We start from the raw sequence: 23,142 nt of genomic DNA, 5'->3' as shown, positions 1-23,142 counted from the left end.
GCCAGGGAGCAGCAATTATCGAGCGAAATGATAAAGACAAAGGCGTAATAACGCTGCACGGTTCACAGAGGTGGATTTAATGAGCCGCTAACCGGCCGGCCTGTTCGTTTCGTGCGGAAATTAATCAGTTCTGGCATCGATACGTTTCCCCGGTTTAATGAGATTACCGCGTAGCCGAGCAAAGATCGAAAGATGATCGCGATCGGAAAGGATTTCGAAGGGAACAGGTTGGGATATGCTCGGAGACGGGATAATTGCCCCGTGGCGGCGCCTTTGTTGACTTTCCAAATGGCCAACTACATATTTAGGATGTAGTTTATGTCGAAAAGTGTCTATTGTAAAACAGTGACGAAGTTAGAGGTAAAATTAGATTGGAAGATTGCAGAGCATCGGTGTTGCATCTTCGATCGAAGATACATTCATCGAGCAATTAAGTTGCCGTGCTAGTAATTAAGTGGTAATTTCAGCTGCCAAAGAAACTTTGTTTAATCTCACAATCACGCACAGAAACGAAGATAATCGACAGATCTTCGACCTTCTTCCTCGTACGTTGCTGGAGCAATCGATTCATCCCATTAGTAATTAACCTGTACACGTAACATGTTCTTAACTTTGTTCGAAGAAAACGCTATCTCTTTGATCTATAGATCGTGAATATAGAGATTAAGATGGGCGATCGATGCGTTATTTCTTTTTTTGAAGACGATCGCGATGAACCCGGTGAATGTCAGTGCCCTTATTTTCGCGGTTTTGAAGTAGCAGCATTCTATTTACGCCCAGCCAGGCGGTTTTTAGTTGGCACGTGTATCCCTCTATAGGTGAGCCGCGTGAAACAGAAGGATAAACGAGGAGGCTCGAAGGAACGGCGGTCGAGAAAGCAGGACGGAGATGCGCGACACGCTGCGCGGAAGAGAACGTAAGAAAGACAGAGAATAAGAAAGAGGAGCTCTCTTGCAACGATCGTCTCGCGTCTACGAGCGTATCCCGCCTTGCCGGCGCGTATCCAGGAAGTGACGTCAGCCGACGACGTTCTTATGAATTAATTTGCGGAAATCAAGCCTCCCACCTACCCCTTTCTCCCGGTCTCGCGCACAGATCCTAATCCTGCGCGCAGTTGCGCAATCCTAATACCGCCTACACACGGTAAAAAGTGTTCATACGCTACTAAATGCTTTGTGCGGTTCTTGTCTCGGCGTGTCGATAGATCCGACGATTGTATTCGCCTGTGGCGCTCACTTTTATCTCTCCAACTCTCGCCGCCATCTTTTATTCCATTATTTTTCAACCATTGATTACATAATTTCTTGATGCTGAATGACAGCCTCGTTTTAGAAGAGACACACGGAGTATGGTGTCGAAAGCAGCTCGAAAAACTGTTGCATTGTCTAAGATTCCCGTTAGAATAACCTACATCGATAGAATCAGGCCGAGCAGCTTCCAAGAAAAGATTTTGCATCGCAAATGACCGGTCGAGGACCGAGTGCTTCGACGTTCGATGACTGTCCTCACCCACGTAGCGTTCCAATGAACAATACCTTAAACTTGACGGCGTCTCGCGATCATCCTGTTGCTGTCGCTATTTTAGGACCGTCACTACTACCGGAACACACCGACTCCTCGTCTCGTTCCTCTGTAGAAACGCCGCGATCATCTCCGAATCTGAAAATTATCTCCGATACAAAGATAATTTGCAATTTGGTAAAACGCAAAACTCATCGAAAAATTGCCCAAAATTCACTCCTCCCTGGATTAAAGGAGAATATCGTTGGTGAATTTACTGTTCTCGCCGCGCCAGAGGTTGTCGTTCGCGAGTCACGCCTACGCCTTCAAGCTCTTACGCCAAGCACGAGAAACTGTGGCCCGAGCGTAATTAGCGATCCTGTGGCGTATCGACGCCGATCGTCGAACCTTCCGGCTCGAAAATCGGAACGTTGGACGCCTAGACGAGGCCTTTTTAGATTCTAATCGGATCTGCTCGTTGGACACCTACGTTCATCGAATCCCTGCGATTCGACTAGAACAGAACGTTGGACACCTACGTCCAGTGAACCCTGGCGATCCATTCATAGAGTCTATTGCGATCTATTTCTTGGACACCTACATCCATTCGACATCTACGCAGATTTTATACCGTCTTCCAAAAACAGGAATGGTGTAATCGAATCCAAAGGTTAGACGTTCAGAGTGGAAGAAACTTCCTGAACTGAAATGGCGTCGTTGATCAATGCTGAAATGTAAAATATGTTATATACGTAACGCACGCATGTGTTACGCGTAAGAAGTTGCAGGACTGTCACAACGTATGGTTCTATTGTATCAAGTAAATGTTGCATTTTCTTGCAAGCGTCGGGTCTGCCTCATGTAGAATTGAAAATTGAACTCGTATCATCGGTACGTTTTACAAGTCACAAGCTACAAATTTGAAAAACTTTGAAGCTGACTCTGTGGAATTGTGTACGGAATGCATAGAATCAAAGAATAACAAATATATTAGGTTGTCTCAAAAGTGTACTTTGCTATCTGCACGCAGCTGCTTTATCTGCCTATGTCGATACAAACATGAAACCTAATCTGTCTAATGTTGTGGTCTTTATCTTCTATCGCCCTCTAGCTGCCGTAGGACACGTTTCGTTCGCATTCAAACAAAAAATGTTGTGCATCTATTATTTTCTTGTGAAACTTTTAGGGCAACCTAATAATACAAAATTGTACAATACCAATGGTAAAATTATTCCTATTATTTACAGGATTTTTATTACGGCATAGAATAGGTAAACATATAGATTTTTTACGGACCATATGCCACACATATGTTTCAATTAGTCCCTAATGATTCTTTTATTTCATCTCATTTCCTAATACTTATGGACGAGCGTGTATGTGTATATCAGAGTAGTCGATTGAATCTTCACGGCCATTAAGCCCTCTGTTGTTGAACTTTCCCGCATCTGAATCGATTGGGCGAGCGATAAGAGTGTTGGAACGATATTTAGCAACACCTGGATGAACCGAGTACGTCCAATCCATCTCCCGTTGTCGGATATAGATATTTTGTCCAGCACATAACAAGCCGCTTGACGTGCAAAGATGGCCCTTAGCTCTAAGGTCCAAGGGATGCCAATGCAGTTTAGGATAATATGACGAAGATCGGTAGCATGAGGCAGGCGGCAATATATGGAACAGTCGGAAAGCTGGAGAAAGAGAGAGAGAGAGGGGAGCCAGGTGTTTCATGGGGTACCATAGAACCGAACCACCCCCTACCAATGTTCCCTCCTTGCGGAGAGAGACCACACGTTTCCCTCTAACTCCTACGTCTGCTTCCTCGACGCACCCTTTTCCCTTCCTTCTCCCTCTTCCGTCTTCCTTCTCCCTTCACCATCTGTATTTCCCTCTTTCTCTCTCTTTCACTCAGTCCTACCACAACCTTCCACCCTTCCTTCTTTTACTCTCTAGTTTCGACTGGTCTCCTCGTTATACCGGGTGTCGCGTGGCGAATCGGGGCATTCCCAAGCGGTAAACAAGATAGGATTATACTGTTTGCCGACCGTTTCGTCGTGCACGTTGTCGTTGTTCACCTTCGATCTAGGTGGTCGAGTTTTTAGTCCAGATTCTTCGGCGAGTTCATTGGTGGGCTAGAACGTTCGTGCGGTTTCATGGGAACCGTGAATTTGCTGCTGGTGGGTGGGTACCTTCCGAGAAGCTCGAGAAATCCTAAAAATCTTGACGTTTGTCGTGAAAGTCGTCTGACTTAACCTAACCTGAGACCATCGGTATGTGGAGATATGCGAGTCCCTCTGTCGTCTAATTTTTCGCAATTCCGACTTGGGTTAACCTAAATTGACCTCTACGAGAAATCTCGAAGGAAAGGAAAGGGGAATAATGGAACTCCTTAACGACCATTTAATATTCTTTTAGAGGTTTACAACAAAGAGTCGTTATAAGTCGAGGGAAAAAAGTATCATAGTATATAGCATATCACGAAGCACTGGCTGCTTGTTTATTGATCAGCGGATAGCTCGAACGCGATCGAAGCTGTGGAACATTGCGCTCGAACGGCTGGAAAGAGGGCGAGAAATCGATATTCACTGCGGCGTTGGCTCGCGCCATCGATCCAAGCCACCCGGTATAGAAACGGGTAACGAACACCCAGGAGTAGAGTCCTAGTGCCTCGAGGCCTGTAATATTATACCGGCGAACTCTCATGTGCTCAGGTTTGCGTTTCTGCGTGCGTGAGAGACGCCACCCGTGTTGTCGTGCCTCTTTCTCGACGTCATCGTCGTCATCGTCGTCGTAGTCGTCGTAGTAGTCGTAGTAGTCGTCGTCGTCATGGACGTTGACTTGGTCGCGTCGTGCCTCGTCTTCGTCGCGGTCTGTCGTCGTCCAGCTTCGTCTCTCGCCTCGTCGATTCTTCTTTGAATCTGAATAATGACTCGAGCCGACAGTGTGTCGTTTCTCTTTGATCGTTCGCTCTATGTTGGTTTTCTGCTTTGCTTCGAGACTGTAGTTTTCGAAATTTCATTTAATTAACTGATTAATGTATATGACAGAGAATGTTGTTCATACGATTATGGTCAATATTATTGTTACCCTTTTGTTTTTATCGTGCTACAGGTGACAATGCTCGTAAATAGATAAAGGAAAAGATAAGATTAACTCTTTTGTGTTACGATATATATTGGGTTGGCAACTAAGTGATTGAGGTTAGGTTTTGTCATTACCACCTAATGACACAAGCCGCAATCACTTAGTTGCTAACCCTATAGTTTGTTACACAAATGTTTGCTTGGTTATTTAGTATTTAATTTTCAAGATATAATTATTCACTGTATATTGTTTTATATTTATAATTTCATACAAAATATACTGCATACCGAACATGACTGGACATTTTGTGACCAACTGCACGTCCTCAAAAACTGAGCAATTATTTCTTCCAAATGTAGATACTAAATTATATTACACGTAAGTTAATTAGATAATGTTATTTCTATCGTCGATTAGTATACAGATATATCGCATTTGAATTAACTTCATAAGGTATCCAATGGTCGGAAAAATATTTTCCGACTAAAGTCTATTTCCGACTATTTTCCGAGTAAAGGAAATACCAAAATACCAAATAGATTATTTATGAAATTGGAATTGCGAGAGTAACGGCGAGCGTGCGATCGCCGATGATCTCATCACTTAGATCGCAGGCACAATCGACCTATTGCACCTCGTAAAGCCGTCATTGTCTCTTACAGAGTTTATTAAAGCCGCTACAATTGGCACCTACTTCGCTCAGCAAAATACGATAGGCTTTCTTCTTGACCCGGCGTTCTTCGGGGCCAGCGTGTACAATTATCGGGCGTTGATGTCTCCCCGCGACGATTCGCGCCTCCGTCCACCGTTTAACGTAATTATCAAGCACGTTCATCGCTTACACGAGTAAGCGGATTAAATTCGCGTTGTTCCTTCAGTCTTCTATGGATCTTTCGTCGTTCAATCGGCACCCATTTGTTTGGTATCAAATGAAATCGATTAAAAGAAATCGCGCCTTCTTTCCACGTATAATCTCGATCGAAGTTTCACCGATCGAACATTTCCTGGTGCGAAAGATAAGGTTTTATTGCATCACACGAAGAAGCCATTCACGTGCTTTCGAGTTGACGCCTTTGCCATCAAACGTAGCTTGCCCCCTCTCTTAGTTTTTTCTTTGCCACTCACAGCTCAGGATAAACGTTATCTCGTATCGAACGTCCTCGAATTCCTGTTCTCGAATACTTAATCATTAGATCAACGAAAAGTTGTGAACAAACGCAAAGTAGAGCGAACCAAGTCGTTAAAACGTGTGGCAACTTATTTTGCGATTACGTGCGCGTGCTATGTTTGTTGTTTAATGGAGGACGTTTCGTTATCGCATGAACGCTGTCGATCGCGATGCCCCATTTTGCAGCGACCTCTCTGCTTCATTCCTTCTTTATCACGTGGTTTTTTACCGATCGAGGAAACCAGTCGTTATCGCCAGTCGTTTCGTACTTGTTATCGTTAAATTCAAATCGCGACTAGTCGGTCTCCGATGTGCAATAATTCTACTTTCCGTGGAACCTACGAATTCCAGGCTGGGGCTCGCGGTGTTCTCTTTAGAGCTCGCAGGAAACACAGAGAAACGTTCCTAGCGAGTATAAATATCAGCCGGTGCTATTCCTGTTAAACGCAAACTGCAATTGTGGCAACGCTCATTTCCACACTTCGAATTCTTTCGTCTGTCTCGCGGGGATGCGATTCAAAGTGTTCGATTGGCCGAGATCTCTTGGAGGAGAAGAAAGTTACGATGGTTGGACAGATCGGGAAAGATAAGAGGCGAGGTACGTAGGGAACTATCGATGCCAACTCTTCGCAACCCGCTAGAAAATTCCAACATTCTTCGGGCTTCCATATCCATTTCGAGTTTAGCGAGAATCGATATTTGGCGTAGCCTTCGTGGTCCGGTTCGGGTGTAGGTACGCATGAGGTTACACCCGCGTTGCCGTACTCTGTGGTTTTTCTTTCTTCCAATACGATGTTACGATGTACGATGTAGCGGATACCTTGTTACCGTTTGGCGTCGTGCGTAACTGTTAGACTATTAGACTTAAATTTAAATGCACGTAACTCACAAAATATGAAAAATATTTATAAAAAAAAAATTCTCTACAGATTTCACTTTTTTCCATTGTATTGATAAAAATATGAATTTGTATAAATGTCGGTAATAACTGATTAGTAATCTTTATTATTAAACTTACATTTACTTTTATTTATTATTATTTTATGAAACATTATAAATTATACGAACGGTCGTATGTTTTAAGTAAATTTAGTTATCACGTCCACTCTTCATTTTATCACTACAAAATAGATATTGAACGATCATGATAACAATGTTTAAACTTCTGTTGGACAAGGATTCGTTGAATTATATAACGCCGCTTTCCCATTGATGTGGGTGCTCGTGTTTCACTCGTAGAATCCAATCGTACGATATTTCAAAGTGGTCGAAAAATATTCATTAACGAAACATTATTTTCTTAACCTATATGTCATATAATGGTCGAAAAATATTCATTAACGAAACGTTATTTTCTTAACCTATATGTCATATAATGGTCGAAAAATATTCATTAACGAAACGTTATTTTCTTAACCTATATGTCATATAATATACTTACATATTATACACTAAATATCATCTTTGTGTTAAAAGATTCATAGTCATGTTTACTTTCTAAAAACCGTGCAATACTTGTAGCGCTATGTTTTTTGAAATTCCTATGCTTTAGTCGTATTATAGAATTTGTTTTCATAATTCAGCTGTCAGAATGTCATATAATCGTCATAAGTAACAGAGGTTCGCAAGGTGCTGAAACACAGAAATATTTATCAGATTGTTGTATAAACAATTTTTAAGGGCAAAACGATCGTTTTCGACAACGATTCGCTTTCATTTCCGTTACAAATCGATAAGAGTGTGCGTGTAACGATAGCTTAGCTGGTTCGTAAATTTCTCTTATCTCCGGGCGAAGATCTGTCGTGCCGATAGCTAATGTAGACATTCCTTTTTCTTTCTCTCTTTTTTATTATTATGCACAGTGAGCAACGTTGACGCAGCGGCACTTTTACTGTGGTTGCGTGAACGTCGAGGCTGGAAGGAACGGCGCTCATAGATTTTGGCGATCGATAATTTCGAAATTTAAAAGAGGCAAGCGATACAGTGGCGTCCGTTCAGAGCATGAGAATGTGCCGGATTTATGAGCTCCTAGATCAGATCCGGCGATTGTTTCTTCAACCTCGGGGGGCGTCGTCGAATTAAATTTTTCATCGGGCAATAAAACATTTCCCCTTCCACGTTTTCCGCGAATCTACTTTCGTGACTGTGTTTTTATTTAAAATTGAAACGCTACTCTTTATGCAGTTCCTTCTGCTATCAAGCAGAACTGCAGTTTTGTCGTGGAAGAAATAACTGGCAGGTGATAAACCATTCTATTGAGGTTAGTTTAAGGTTAGGTTCGGTTGGCAACTAATTAGGTGGTCATTAAGTGGTATTGACAAGATCCGCAATCACTTAGTTGCCAACCTAATATTTTTATGGAACTCTGGAAAACTGATTGTATTCGTGTGAGATTAGATTAAAATGTAGCTTCAATTCTAATTGCTCGATGTTAGATTATTATAATATTTCCATATGATACGGTATTACAGCAATAAATAGCAATAGTCGCTTAAGCAGAGTAGAATTCCGTTTATGTGAATTAGGGAGGGGGGATTAAGCGATTCATATAGCTGAAGTTCACATAATAGAAACTTGAAAATAGATAAACTTCCTGACTCGAATAAATAGATTCTGCAGTTTTAGCATTTCCTTCTAGTGGATACTTCATGTTAATAGAGTTTTGCTGTATTTCAATTTAGTTAAAACTCAGTGTCTGAATTTTATCAAGAAACCATATTTATTTTCAGGTAAGGAATGAAAACCACGGGGATTCTATATTTAACTAATATCAGTGTATCACAAGATACGTGAGATATTCACTAGAAAAGCTTAGACGAGCATAATATTAAAGGTATCTGTACAGACAAGTAGAATCTCCTTAATCCTGTCAGTTGCTACCTTACTGCAGACGTGTCTTCAGTCGTCTGTTCTCTTTAATCCAATCTTTACTTCGTTTTCCCACCATCTATATTTACCTTCTATATTTACCTCCCACCTACAACATCCAAATTCACGAAATCCTGAACAACCCTAACGGCAGGAGGAAAATTCTTCACCATTCTTGTCTGCGGCAAATTGGTCATATTTTCTGGACATTTGTCAAACTTTTCTCAGCCATTTCTCCGAAAGAATGAATAAAAGATGTCGACGCGCCTTTCGATCTTTCTTTTGAAAATTCAGGTACAGATGCAGGCACGCGGGGACAGTTTTGCATCGGGTAGGCGGCGTCCAACGGTTCCTTGCTGTTTGTTTTGGCGTCTGGCGGTAAAAATGCTCGGATTTCGACCAGCATCGATCGTGTGCACTGTACATTCTACGAGGCAGACTGCGGCCGCTCCTTCATCTCGTTACATTTATAGACTTACAGAGAAGACTTCGAGACACGAGCGACTCGAGACGTGTCTCGCTCGCGTTCGCCACGCGGCTCTCATATTAGTCATCCATATTTCCGATTAACGAAACGACTCGGTATCTCCGCGAGTGCAGCACAGTCGACGAAACATAAAAATACGAGGAATCGAGTGACGAGGAAATAAAGCGATTAGATGGATAACGTCGATGCTAAGGAAACCGGTGGCATTTCGCGACAGGTAGACGAGCGCCTATTGCACGCGCCTCTGCCACGCAACTAGGTCAATGGCGGTGTTCTGCCACGTTCTGATTTATGATCCTCCGCCTCCCGATCGGGGACACACCGGGAATGACCACCCAGCTGCAGCGCGAGGGTGATAGCTTTTTCATACGGTCACGTTGCTTTCTCAACGATTAGATTCTACAGGCTATAACAATATTTTTCTTTTAGGTTGGCAACTATGTGATTGCGGATTTTGCCATTGGGTGGTACCGACAAAATCCGCAATCACTTAGTTGTCAACCCAATATTTCGCGGAATTTTTAGCGTATACGATTGAAAGAACGTTCGTTTGAAATGAGAAAATTGAATAATATATTTGACGAAGATCATAGTTAAAGTGGAGATGTCCTGTTGAGAATTGTGGATCTTGATTGCCGAAATAATGGTATAGGAACACTAAATATACACTTGGAAGTAATATTACAATAATTATATATTTATTTGATAAGCGATTTCTAAGATATTCATCGATACACACTTGCGCGCTTCTCAACACTTTCCTCCATATCCGACTGTTAACCGACTGAACCGTTTGCATTCATCTGTTTTCGAGACGCCGCGCACACACATACTTCCACACACTGATACTCACATACAAGTATTTCTACTACGCATCTAACCTAGTCTAGCATACAAAATTATACATATCTCAATATGTCCATATATTTATTCATTAGAATCCAATATAAACGTAACGTTTTTCTGCAGCAATGCCATTTCTTGAATATTTGGTTAGCAACTAAGTGATTGCGGATTTTGCCATTAGGTGGTACCGACGAAATCCGCAATCACTTAGTTGTCAACCCAATATTTCGTGGAATTTTTAGCGCAGGCGATTGAAAGAACGTTCGTTTTGAAATGAGAAAATTGAATAATATATTTGACGAAGATCATAGTTAAAGTGGAGATGTCCTGTTGAGAATTGTGGATCTTGATTGCCGAAATAATGGTATAGGAACACTAAATATACACTTGGAAGTAATATTACAATAATTATATATTTATCTGATGAGCGATTTCTAAGATATTCATTGATACACATTTGCGCGCGTCTCAACACTTTCCTCCATATCCGACTGTTAACCGACTGAACCGTTTGCATTCATCTGTTTTCGAGACGCCGCGCACACACATACTTCCACACACTGATACTCACATACAAGTATTTCTACTACGCATCTAACCTAGTCTAACATACAAAATTATACATATCTCAATATGTCCATATATTTATTCATTAGAATCCAATATAAACGTAACGTTTTTCTGCAGCAATGCCATTTCTTGAATATTTGGTTAGCAACTAAATGATTGCGGATTTTGCCATTAGGTGGTACCGACAAAATCCGCAATCACTTAGTTGTCAACCCAATATTTCGTGGAATTTTTAGCGCAGGCGATTGAAAGAACGTTCGTTTTGAAATGAGAAAATTGAATAATATATTTGACGAAGATCATAGTTAAAGTGGAGATGTCCTGTTGAGAATTGTGGATCTTGATTGCCGAAATAATGGTATAGGAACACTAAATATACACTTGGAAGTAATATTACAATAATTATATATTTATTTGATGAGCGATTTCTAAGATATTCATCGATACACACTTGCGCGCGTCTCAACACTTTCCTCCATATCCGACTGTTAACCGACTGAACCGTTTGCATTCATCTGTTTTCGAGACGCCGCGCACACACATACTTCCACACACTGATACTCACATACAAGTATTTCTACTACTACTACTACATACAAAATTATACATATCTCAATATGTCCATATATTTATTCATTAGAATCCAATATAAACGTAACGTTTTTCTGCAGCAATGCCATTTCTTGAATATTAGGTTGGCAACTAAGTGATTGCGGATTTTGCCATTAGGTGGTACCGACAAAATCCGCAATCACTTAGTTGTCAACCCAATATTTCGCGGAATTTTCAGCGTATACGATTGAAAGAACATTCGTTTCGAAATGAGAAAATTGAATAATATATTTGACGAAGATCATAATTAAAGTGGAGATGTCCTGTTGAGAATTGTGGATCTTGATAGCCGAAATAATGGTATAGGAACACTAAATATACACTTGGAAGTAATATTACAATAATTATATATTTATTTGATGAGCGATTTCTAAGATATTCATCGATACACACTTGCACGCGTCTCAGCACTTTCTTCCATATCCGACTTTTAATCGACTGAACCGTTTGCATTCATCTGTTTTCGAGACGCCGCGCACACACATACTTCCACACACTGATACTCACATACAAGTATTTCTACTACGCATCTAACCTAGTCTAGCATACAAAATTATACATATCTCAATATGTCCATATATTTATTCATTAGAATCCAATATAAACGTAACGTTTTTCTGCACCATTTCTTGAATATTAGGTTAGCAACTAAGTGATTGCGGATTTTGCCATTAGGTGGTACCGACAAAATCCGCAATCACTTAGTTGCCAACCTAATAATTTCAGAAGAATAGACCAATTTTAATTACTTTTTTTCTCGCACAGAAAGATATTTTGATCTTCGCATTAGAATTTTGTGTGTAATTATTAACATAATATAAATTTCCGTTTTTTTTGTTCATGCAAGTATTAGAAAATGTTTTGATGCAACTAAACTCTCCATTTTTCTGCAATCTTACATTTTTATGAACACAAGGGAAGGAAACGTGAAATTTGGGTAAAAATTTGTTTCGCTGTTTGAATTCTCTAACGAATATTTCATGTATTTTTGTATATTGCGAACGTACTGTACATCTTAGCAGATTACAATTTTCCATAGAATCTTAGTTGTAAGAACTGGTGTCCACTGGAGCGTAACATCTCTTTGAGGTTAGATAAAATCTACATGTAAGTGAATTACAGAATTTGTTATCGTATGCTCGGAATGTTTCGTTCTGAAAGCTCGTGGGAGCAACGTTTCAACTTATCTCGTCCGATTGTCCAAGTAGACACGTCATTGGCACAAAAACGTGACGGATGTGTCGCATGTTTCCACAGCTACGTAATCATCGGCGAGGTAAAACTCGAAAAAACCAGCTCACCTCGCCGCCAGTCTTTTCTGTCGTTTAACGGCACCGTGCGTATTCCGTAATTTATGCTAAATTAATGCAACACCTATGTGTATATCGTATACATATTCGCATGATCGTTGGACCACGGAACGCGAGTTTTCTCGTTGCGACAACCGAAAAGCAAGAGGTGAAACCATAATTTGGTCGGCCGTGTGATTAACATCATCGTCCGACGGGACGGTCATTGCCGACGAATTATAAGATCTACATCGATAAGGATTCCTCGGCTTATGCTTTCTCGGGTTAATATTCATGAGGCCTGTTCCACCTCCGTATGGAGCTTAATCTTTGCCCGATCGATGATAAACCGGTCGATTCATAGAGAGAAAGAGGACCCTTCTCTGCTCGACGTGACCAAGGGATACTTTGTATGCTGTAACTAACAATGACTCACTGAGGATGGGCTTGTTAAAACGTCTTCTTTGGTACGTGTGCCACCGATTAGTATTAATCCATGTGGAAAAGAATTTTCTTCGTATGAGAATCCCAGGTTTCATCTAATTACACTTTGCGACAGTACACGCCTGTTTCTGATAACGTTAAGCTATCTGTTTCCAAGTAAAAATTGAGGAAAGTCTTCACAAGATTTCTGGTGAATTATTTGGCAAGATTTTTAATCTTTTGAGGGTACAGGTCTGTCTGTGATAACGTTAAGCTATCTTCTTGCAAGTAAAAATTCAGGAAAATCTTCACAAGATTTCTGGTGAATTTTGCTTGGCAAGATGATTAATATTTATTTATTTTATTAATTTTATTTTATTTATTATTTTATTTATTTTTTAATTTTATTATTTAAATGAATTGAATTCTTGAGAATTTAATCAAATTTTATCCTTCTGAGTATCTTTCAGTGGAACTGGTATTTGACTTAATTCTAGCGTGGCAATCACCTACCTAAATATTCATTTTAACGTTTCCTTGAACAATTTTATATTTTCTGAAAGCTGTATCACAAAACTGTAATCTCATGTTTTATAGTATTACATTGGCAACTGAGTGATTGCGGGTTTTGTCAGTGCCACCTAATGACAAAATCAGCAATCACGTAGTTGCCAACTTAATATCAAGTGTTTCATGATGGAAGAAATTCAAAGTTGTAAAAATATCGAATTGCACGTAATATGCAAAAAAAACATATAAAATATCCAAAGTGAAATGCAATTTGGGTTGCATTTGTTGAAATATGAGATTGCATAAAAATCAACAGTCCATTCCACAATTCCATAATTCCGCGTTGATTTACTAATTGAACTAGTACTATACTGTATTGATACTACTATAGTGCTTCAAAGAATACGATACAGTACAAAAGGACAATTGCAAGATTTTTCCTACAATTGCAATTAACGATACTAATTATCGCACGCTTTTCTTCGACTTGGCAGCTAAGTGATTGCAGATTTTGTCAATATCATCTAATGACAAAATCCGCAATCACTTAGTTGCCAACCAATAGATGTCTCCACACTAAAAATGTTCTCTATAAGGCTAAATGTTGTAATTTTCACTTTACTTTACCCACTTGAATAATCAATAAATAATATACTCGAAAAATACCACATAGTACAACCAACAAATCATAGCTACGATTCTTAAAAAAAACTAGAACAACAAAATCCCTAGATTTGCACGTAAGCGTGTCAATTCCCCTCCAGACGCCCTATCAAACTCGCTCAATGAAACTAAGAAGAGAAGATCAACAAACAAGTGTAGGATTCCACAAAATTATTTTGTCCTGAGTCGCGCGCTAATTGCTCTCTCATTGTAGACAGTACTTTTAATTGGACTTCTGAGAAACGGTTGGGCTTGCAGGCCAAGCTTCTCGGTCCACGGTAATTTACTTTGGTCTTGTTCCGTTCTGTTCGAAGGGAGGAGAACTTCGAGTTTGCTCTCGTTTGACGTTGGATCTGGCGGTTGGTCGAAGCCGCATGATCGCGGTAGGTTTCGACTGAAAGGTATGAAAAGTGTTTTTTTGGGGTGGGAAGGAGTGGTATATAAAGGGGGAAGGGATGAGAGACGGGGAGAAGGAAGGCAGTGCTTCCTTAAGGACCTAATCTCTTAAAGACAAGGCAGATTATTCCGCCTCGTTCCGCTCGCTGCGAAGAGTCAAGAGTCGCGGTGGCTCCCTTTAATTTTCCCGCCGTCCAATTATCTTGGCATGGCTGCCTCGTGGTAATATCCATCGACGGACATACACAGCGACTGATCGAACGTTTTAACGACTCCTCCCCTATCCCGCCGGTGTGCTCCTTTTTCTACGCTTAAATCAAGATGAATCTATGCACCTAAGTATACACTGGCGTGCGTTGTTTCTCTGCCAGCATTTTTCAATTAATCGCAGCGACCCCTGGTACGCAGGGAGATCGACCGTCGGACAAGCGCACCATAAGCCAGATTACGTTATTACTGTAGTGCACCTGATCGTTTCGACGAGAATCGTGGAAACCTACTTTCCCAAAGTATCGACCCTCCGAGCGAATTCTTTGCTTCAAAAAATAGCAACCGATTGTCGTTGAATTTTCCCATGCGCGTGCATTATACCGACGAGTTTCTCGGTGGATAAAACTGGTAAGGAAAACAAGCTTAAGTGAAAAAAAAAAAAAAAAGGAAGAAACGGGGAGAAAGGAACGAAAGAAAGAGCCATGAGAGTCGATCGGTGGATCGTGATCGGCTGGGTGCCCACGATTAGCAAGAGAAAAGCAGGGAAAGTAGATTAGGCTATTGAATTGGGTTACACGCACAATACGAAATAATAATGAAGCGTACACGCAGGCACACTGCGCACATTTGCGATCGACAAATGAAACGGAATAAGAGGATTGGCTGGTCGGCAGTCATCCTGAACGAGATTGGCCGGACCGTAGGGGGTGGCGGTGGGGACACGAGGGTAGCCGCCGAAACGAGACGAGATGGAAAGAAATAAGGAAGATTGCTTCCCTTTTTCTCCTCTCCTCTTTTTATATTTCTCCTTCTCTCTTCCATTTCCTTTCTCTCTCGCTCTTTTTCCCCTCCTCGTCTCTACTCCCTTTTTCTTCGAGCTGTGTGTCCTGCTGGCTGTGGCATTGTCGCCGGCCCACCACCAGCGACGACCAGAATGGCGGACATAATGCCGTCGTTTGTCAGTTCGCTCCGTTTGTCCGGCTCTCTTGGCCACGTGATTAGCCGTGCCTTCCAGAGCGACCATTGAAATGCGCACAAACAACGCCGCCCCTGCCTCCGCAGCGCCAATTATTATCGACGCTTTGAACCGGCGCAGCGCGCCGTTCGGAACCGGCCTCGTCACCCTTAACCCACTTGCCGTGATTTACGAGGCTTTCTGCGCGTCGCGACGCGCTCCTCTCGCCTTTTCATTCCAGTCAACGCTCATCTTTCTTTATAGAGGGATGGTAAATCCGGTAATATTGGAGAAGGGATGGGGGATTTCGGGTGATTGGATCGTTGAGGGCACCATTTATTGTTTGCGATTGTGTGCTGTATAAACTTGTTTGAAAAGAATCAGGTTCGGTTATTTTACGATTTCAATTCGTGTTTTATTGGCTTGGCAACTAAGTCATTGCGGGTTTTGTCATTAGATGGTATTGACAAAGTCCGCAATTACTTAGTTTCCATAGATTGTGATCGATGATATTGATGATATCTAGAAATTCCTGCTTAATCTCTTATCTCGTGATTTGTCTAGCTACTTGAACGGGAGCCAGCTGTACGATGTTGCAGCACAATATCAAGGTGTCGGTATAGTAGCTGTTCAAGTGCCACATTGATCCATACATTGAAATGTCTAGAAGAATTATGATGCAGACACGCTTTTATTAAATCTATCCTAGAATGTTACTATTATTTATGTTACCTTAGGATGGATCAATTTAGGGGTCATTCTATTGGCAACTAAATGATTGCGGGTTTTGTCAGTACTACTTAATGGCAAGATCCGCAATCACTTTGTTGCCAACCAAATAGCTACTAAATCATTCGTTTCTTGAACTAAGAAATTAATAGAAAGTAGAGTTGTGGATTAATTTAGACTTCTAAGAGGCTCGCTTCTCAGTCTCAACAATTCATCTAAATTCTGTTACAAGTGCACTTCTAGCTTCGTCGAATCAATTTATAACGAGTTCACCCTTTAGTTCCACCACGAGTATCGATATCGATCTTTGTATAAAGCGGGCGGTTAATTCTTCAATAAGATATCCAGCTATCGAGAATAATTCCTAGAGTGTATGGCGCTGGCATCGTTCGATCGGCTTGGCCAGTCAATTTTGCGGCGAAAATTGATCGAGAAATACAAGCGGCGGTGTGCCCTACCGCCTGCTCCCAGCATGCTTGACAAAAAACCATAATCGTGTGCCGCAGGAGGAACCATCTGCGGCTTCGAAAATCATGATGCGGACCATGTGCCGCCTGCCAACGATACCCTTGCAACGCAAGGGCTCCTCCGTAACTTACCTCCTCTTTCTCTCTCTCTCTCTCTGTCTCCCTCTTTCTCTGCTGTATATTCGACACACCGTAAAACGCGCGCACCTATGTTCTCCTGTGTATACGTGTTTGCCCGCGTCAGCAGAATGGATCAGTTTAGCGCGTTCGAAACCGCGACGAGAAATTGCCGATAATCCTATTTCGTTTCTTTTTTTGTTTATTCGTCCGCTCGTCTGTTTATGGTCTATGTTTTGTAGTATCGAGTTACAACGATGACGAGAGTTATGGTTCGAATGTAAGAGCCGCGATGTTTACTTCGAATATATATTGGCTTGGCAACTAAGTGATTGCGGATTTTGTCAATACCATCTAACGACAAAATCCGCAATCACTTAGTTGGCAATCTGTGAGCTTAGCTTCGACTTACAGGATTAAGTCGCAGCTGGTGTCGTTGGGTTAGAATCGACCGCAATGGGTAAAATACTTCATTTTGGAATATTCCATCCTGTTTTGTATTTCACGAGTTTTGGCTGATGTAGATTATTAATGACGTTCGTCATATTAAGTACTGAAGGTTAAATAAAATGATGCGTTATGTTCGTGTGTATCAACAATACCCTGAAGAATGTATATGATATACTCTACATATATACTCTATACATGATATACTCTATATGATATACTCTACAATATCCTGAATCGAAGATGAAAAAATTGGTGTTGTTCTATGTTTCAAATCAATTGTAACATATAAGGCATATTACAAAGGCAAACTTATCAAATGTATCAAGGATAATAAAAGTTCAGTTTCTGCAGAACAAAACAGCGGCTAGTCATACGTTCTGATAAAATTGTGGGGTTTTCAAAAAATAACGTTAATCATGCTTGACTAATAATTGCATTAGATAAGGCATTTAAGAAGATATAGTAACGCGATCATCTTTTAACCAATTACAGTGGCTGCAAGCAATATTTACACACCGTTGTATTTATTATAACATTTACACATTTGAATTCAAGTATATGAAAAATTGAGTACTATAAAAATAAAATATTGAATCTGATAAAAATACGATTGATTGAAAAATATTCTTTGTAGCCGCTGTAAGTTCTAATGAAATTCTTCTCTATTTATTTTATTGATGTTCCAATAAAAATGTTTAATTGTTCAATGGGGCACTTTTTATTTCAAAGTATCTTCTATTTATCGGTTATATTCAAAATCCCTAACTGTCAATTTTCATTCAATTTTTACAATTGTAAGAAGTTGAAGCGCTCCGGTCACAAAAGACCACACCGTGACGTCACAGGAGAAACCGTGGTCACATATGAGCCACGTGGCAGTCAAAATGTTAAATAATTCCCAACAATTCATCCCTATTAAACTACAACAGAAAATCCTCGGTAAATCGTGCTTGCCATAGTCAGCCATTCTACAAACGCCATTGTCCAGGTTGCGTACGGTTCATGCGGAAATCCACTTGTACGAGATTTACAGAGTCCTTCGGCCATAATTCTTGTCAGGACAACGTTCCCGTTGTCCCAGATCGGCTTCAATAGCGGCTGTGTGTGCGACAGGTGGCGGCGCTTTTCTATATCCTTGAGCTCGTGCAGATAAGCCGATAACCATATCTGCGAGATTTCACGCTGTGGATACAGCGTAGAAACGGCAAACAAGATAAGGTAGATGGCGCGGATAACGCAAGTAGCTCGGCACCCGATTCCAAATCGCCGCTCTAAAACGCCTGGCGCTACCTTCTTCTCCCCTCTCCTCGCCGTTCGATATCGCTTAGCGTGTAATCCCTGCTAATTAACCGATCTGTGTCCTTTTTCATTAATTTATAGAGGCGCGGCGAGTGCGATATTCTCGGCTCGGTTCTGCATGTCACTAGGCAATTTAGCGTGCGACACTGTGTACACATTTTAGGCAGGAACACGGGTCGGCTCGGTGATACCCTTAATTACGAGTCAATTGGAGGCAAAACGCGGCACGAAACCGGCCTCGTCGCCACGATAAGCTGCGACTTTTTACGAGGTTTCTTTCTGTCCGCTTCGAAGTCGACGACGAAAGTTTTGTTGCCGCCAGGATCAATGCTACATAGCTATCGTCAGAGTGGTCGCTTGTTTCCGACCTGTTTGGTCAAGGATTTGTAGGGCATTCAGGGAATCCGTGGAATGGAACGTAAAAAGATCCGATCTGAACACGAAATCGTTTCTAACCTAACCCCGATTTAGGCAACTAATTTTCTCTATTATCGTATTAGTGAAACTGTTAAATCTAAACTTTAGAACTCTGGCTTTAGACCTTTACGGTTATGTGAGATCTTTGCGATAACGTGAAACTTTAAACCATGTTATCTTTGAAATATGTTTTCTTATCGAATTGCTTTTTTTAAAAATACTCTGTGTTCTATTACGATACTTAAAACCTGTGAGACTCGAAATACCAAGGTAGATTCGAACGGTGCAACTTTATGCACGGTGCAAGTTTATCAAACGCGCGTCGATGCTCGAAACGGATGACGAAGTATTATGTGTTACATAATATTCGACGGGATCTCGGCGAGGCGAGACGTACAAGTTGCCACCTGTTCGCCTGTTTCTCGCGACGCTGCATACCGAACGTATATCTTAGATCGAAGCAAACTTCTTTTCAGAGATAAAAGTGCCGATTGTTGTTCTGTTCGTAGTCGTTTATTATGTCGCAATTTGAAAGAGGCCAGAGAAATTAATACGGCGTAAAAGGGGGTGAAAGGAGATCGCGTACAATCAGCATCGCCGCCATTGTTTCCGTGGGCGCGCGAGGATTCTTTCGCTTTTTTAGAAACTCATTGTCGACAAGGAATCCGAACTGGCTATTCATTACGTTTCCATCTGTACTCGGACAATAACCGCAGATTTTTTTTCCTTTTCATGGTTTTTGCGTATTTAACGACTGGTCGTGCCGTACACAGCTTGTTAAGAGAATTTAACAAGCACTTGCGGTTCCGTGTCAACAGCGATCGTTTAAAAATCAGCAACAATACGTGGAACGCGTTTCGTCGCCCTACTTTCCCGGAAGACGATCGACGAAGTTTTGTAACCGCCTGCGCAACTATTTTTGTGCACTGACGCGGTATTCCTAGAGAAAGAAGCGTTTTTATGTGTCATCGGTTTCGGTTGCGTCATACTCGTTGGGAATAATTACGGTAGCACGACGTTTATACAGACCCCATTTATTTTCTTCGTGCTCTATCGAATGAACCTGTGTTGCTTGAATTCGTTTCAAGATCACAGGAGAAGGACGTGATGAGTCACATGTTTTATATACATTTCACGTGTTTTATAGGTTGGCAACTAAGTGAGTGCGGATTTTGTCAGTACCACCTAGTGACAAAATTCGCAACCACTTAGTTACCAAGCCAATAGAAGGGCAATTTTTACGTTCAATGTACCGTCGATCACTTTCGAATCGAAATTATCTTTTCATTCGATTTTGAGATCAAGTGTACGTTCTTGTATTCTTGAATAGTTAACAAAAATTACGCATTGCAATTCAAATATTTAGAAACCAAACACTTTGGAAGATGGAAAAGTTTTTTGCCACCTGTTTTCTTTCGCGCAACAGCACAATTGTCCTGTCATAGCGAGTCCCTTTTTTCGTCTCATTCGAGGCACCGCTACGATACTGTACCTACGTCTGGAAGCCTTATTTTCTCCCTTAAAACTCGAGAAGGGCGATGCGCGCATTAGTCTCGTTTCTGTTTCACGACGCACCGTTGTTATCCTTTGTCGTTTATCATTCGTGTTATTTATCTCTAAAATTATACTACCATTACATTGCAACCTAACCCCAAAATCTATAAACACAAAACTCTAAATCTTCTTATCTAAACTCCAAATGAAACCATATCCTACGTATACATTCTCGGTCACACGTATACAAGCAGTTGAAACTGCTGAGAAAGTGGTTCGTGTCCGAACTTGTCTCATCTAACATTGTCAGTTCGCGTAAACCGGTCGATGGCTACAACGAAATCGTGTAAATCAGAAATTAGGTCCGTGGGCAAAGGTGGCCAAAGGCACGAACACCCGGAAGCCTTATTATTCCATTGACGAGAAAGACGAAGACCACGGCTCTTGCTTCCACCAAGAACAAGACGATAAAGAGAAAAAAAGAAAGAAATATTAGACCCGCCTCGATTTCGGGGTACGTTTCGTAGCGGCGGGCGCGTGCCCAGGCGCAAACGAGCGAACGTTGCGAAAAACAGGTAATGGCGTTGAAGTGCATTCGGCAGCTGCACGCTATGAATACCGGGCATGAATACCCTGCACGAGGTGAAGAACATGTGCGAGCCCATGTCTTCTTTTGGACCCGTGGCCCGCACACACTATGGCTCACGATAGCCGACGATGATGGTTGCGCGCTCGTAGGTCTCCTCGAGCCCTATCAAGTGGAAAAGATACGTCCTGCTCGTCTATCCGGCCCCAAAGTATTATACGCTATCGAGAGCTGCACGTTTTTTTATCTTCTTCACCGATCGACCTACGTTCGACACACGTCTCTACCTATCTCTTTCTCTTCTACAAGCTAGCCGAGAGCCTTCCTTGTTTACAGACGCGTGTTGTTTCTATCTCGCTCGCTGGCTGGTCGCGCGTTTGCGACCCTTCATCCTTGCTGGCGAGCTGCATCTTCGTCTGTTCAAGAGCCGTATAATGTTTCCTGCTTTTGTGCGGAACACGCGCATGCAAACTTTCGAATATGAGCGCCGCCGTTCGGTTTCTCGTTTAATTCCATTCGCGGACACGCTTCAATTACGTGGCGTTCGTTCGCCCGTCCCGATGCATCTCGCTTCTCTGTAGGCGTAGACGCAGAGAAAAATATGGCGGAATGGCGAGTATCTGAATTTATCGACGGATAATCCGTTTAATAATTAGAGTTCATATATTGTGTTGACAAGTTCAATCGACGTTAATCGGATCATTAATTGCAGGTTAACTGAAATTTTATTCCAATAAATAGAGTTCTAGTGTATATTATTAAGGATGTATAACAGTGAAGTTGGAGTTTTATTTGTTACACTGTTTTGAAGGGAATATTTCTTTTTTCTAGCGTGTTATATTGCACGTGGTGGGCGTTGAGGTAGAACATGGTGTTGCGCGAGGGAAACAGAAACAGATCTTAATAGGAGGATAAATACCCCTGTCGGTTCGTTGGCCGCGTTGGTTTTTTATATCGTCGTGGCACGAACCCTTCTTCAACCCTCTCTCGACGCGTCCCTTTTTCTTCTTTATATCTGTGTAGTGGGCCACCTCGTTGATCTTCCTCCGGTGAAGAGGCGTGTAAAGTATCTCTCTTGAGGATAATCTGAACGGTGTATCGAGATTATCCTATTATTAAGACACTACTCCATATAATATGACACTAACTACGTAATACGTGTCGATATTCCATTATAATTAAATACACGATCAATTTTTAATTGCGAATAATTTGACAAATTTTTTATTACGTATTTAACTCTATGAGACACTTCATTCTTCTTTTCTTCATTCGATACGCACCTACCTTGAGCCTAGCAGGCCACCTCATCGAAGTCCTTGAGGATGAGGATTTCTACGATGTTCGTTGGTGGTCGCAGCATTTTCAATATTCTTCCAACGTTTATTATTACGGTGACAGTTTAATTTCTTATTTGTTAAATTATTGTAGTAGTTTCGTTACAATAAAATCCACACAATGTTTCGCAAGAGGTACAAAGATACAATATTTTTTATTGTTTTTTATTGTTGATAGTGTAACGTAGGGAAAACTTGAACAATAAGTATAGTACTAGAAATTCCACGTTTTAAATTATTATAAGTAACATAATTATTAATATTTATTGCTTACAAAAAGTCCAAGGTATTTTTTATATTTTTAATACCAGAAATAGAATAAATTTTCCATTTTTTAAATCGGTCATTTTTAATTCTTTATTATTTTACATTACGTCATTTATCAAAGGCTTAATTATTCTTATTGTTACGACAATATTTCGTTAAGTTTTGGTCAGCAAGTTCAGAGCGAAACACAGGCAATGAAACGATGGAAATCGATCTTTAGAGTCGGCTTATATTTCATTTTATCGTTTCTGAACGACCTCGATGGTCCGAATCGTTTTAAACGAGAGTTACGAGCAGACGTGACGACAGGTTACATCGCCGCGTGAAAAGCCGCATCATAACCGGCGATGCTGATTAACCAGTCATCGATTTCTATCGATCGTATCGTCGTGCCATCG

General features: G+C 41.1%; 1 protein-coding gene across 2 annotated transcripts in view; it reads left to right on the top strand.

The window, feature by feature from the left end:
• The window catches only part of LOC138189113 (uncharacterized), a 73,459-nt gene that overhangs the window by 18,575 nt on the left and 31,742 nt on the right, over positions 1-23,142 (top strand). The window contains exon 1 of one of the 2 annotated variants that reach the window (XM_069131265.1): positions 6,113-6,350. The exons of the other annotated variant lie outside the window; for it this stretch is intronic. Coding sequence (XP_068987366.1) covers positions 6,317-6,350 — 34 coding nt within the window. The 5' untranslated portion in view covers positions 6,113-6,316. Of the gene's footprint in view, positions 1-6,112; positions 6,351-23,142 lie in introns of those variants that run through there. 2 annotated transcript variants of the gene reach the window in all.

This window comes from Bombus flavifrons, chromosome 18 (genome assembly GCF_040668555.2).
Source record: "Bombus flavifrons isolate JBK064 chromosome 18, iyBomFlav1_principal, whole genome shotgun sequence".
NCBI lineage: Eukaryota > Metazoa > Arthropoda > Insecta > Hymenoptera > Apidae > Bombus > Bombus flavifrons.
This window is presented reverse-complemented; position numbering and strand designations above follow the sequence as displayed.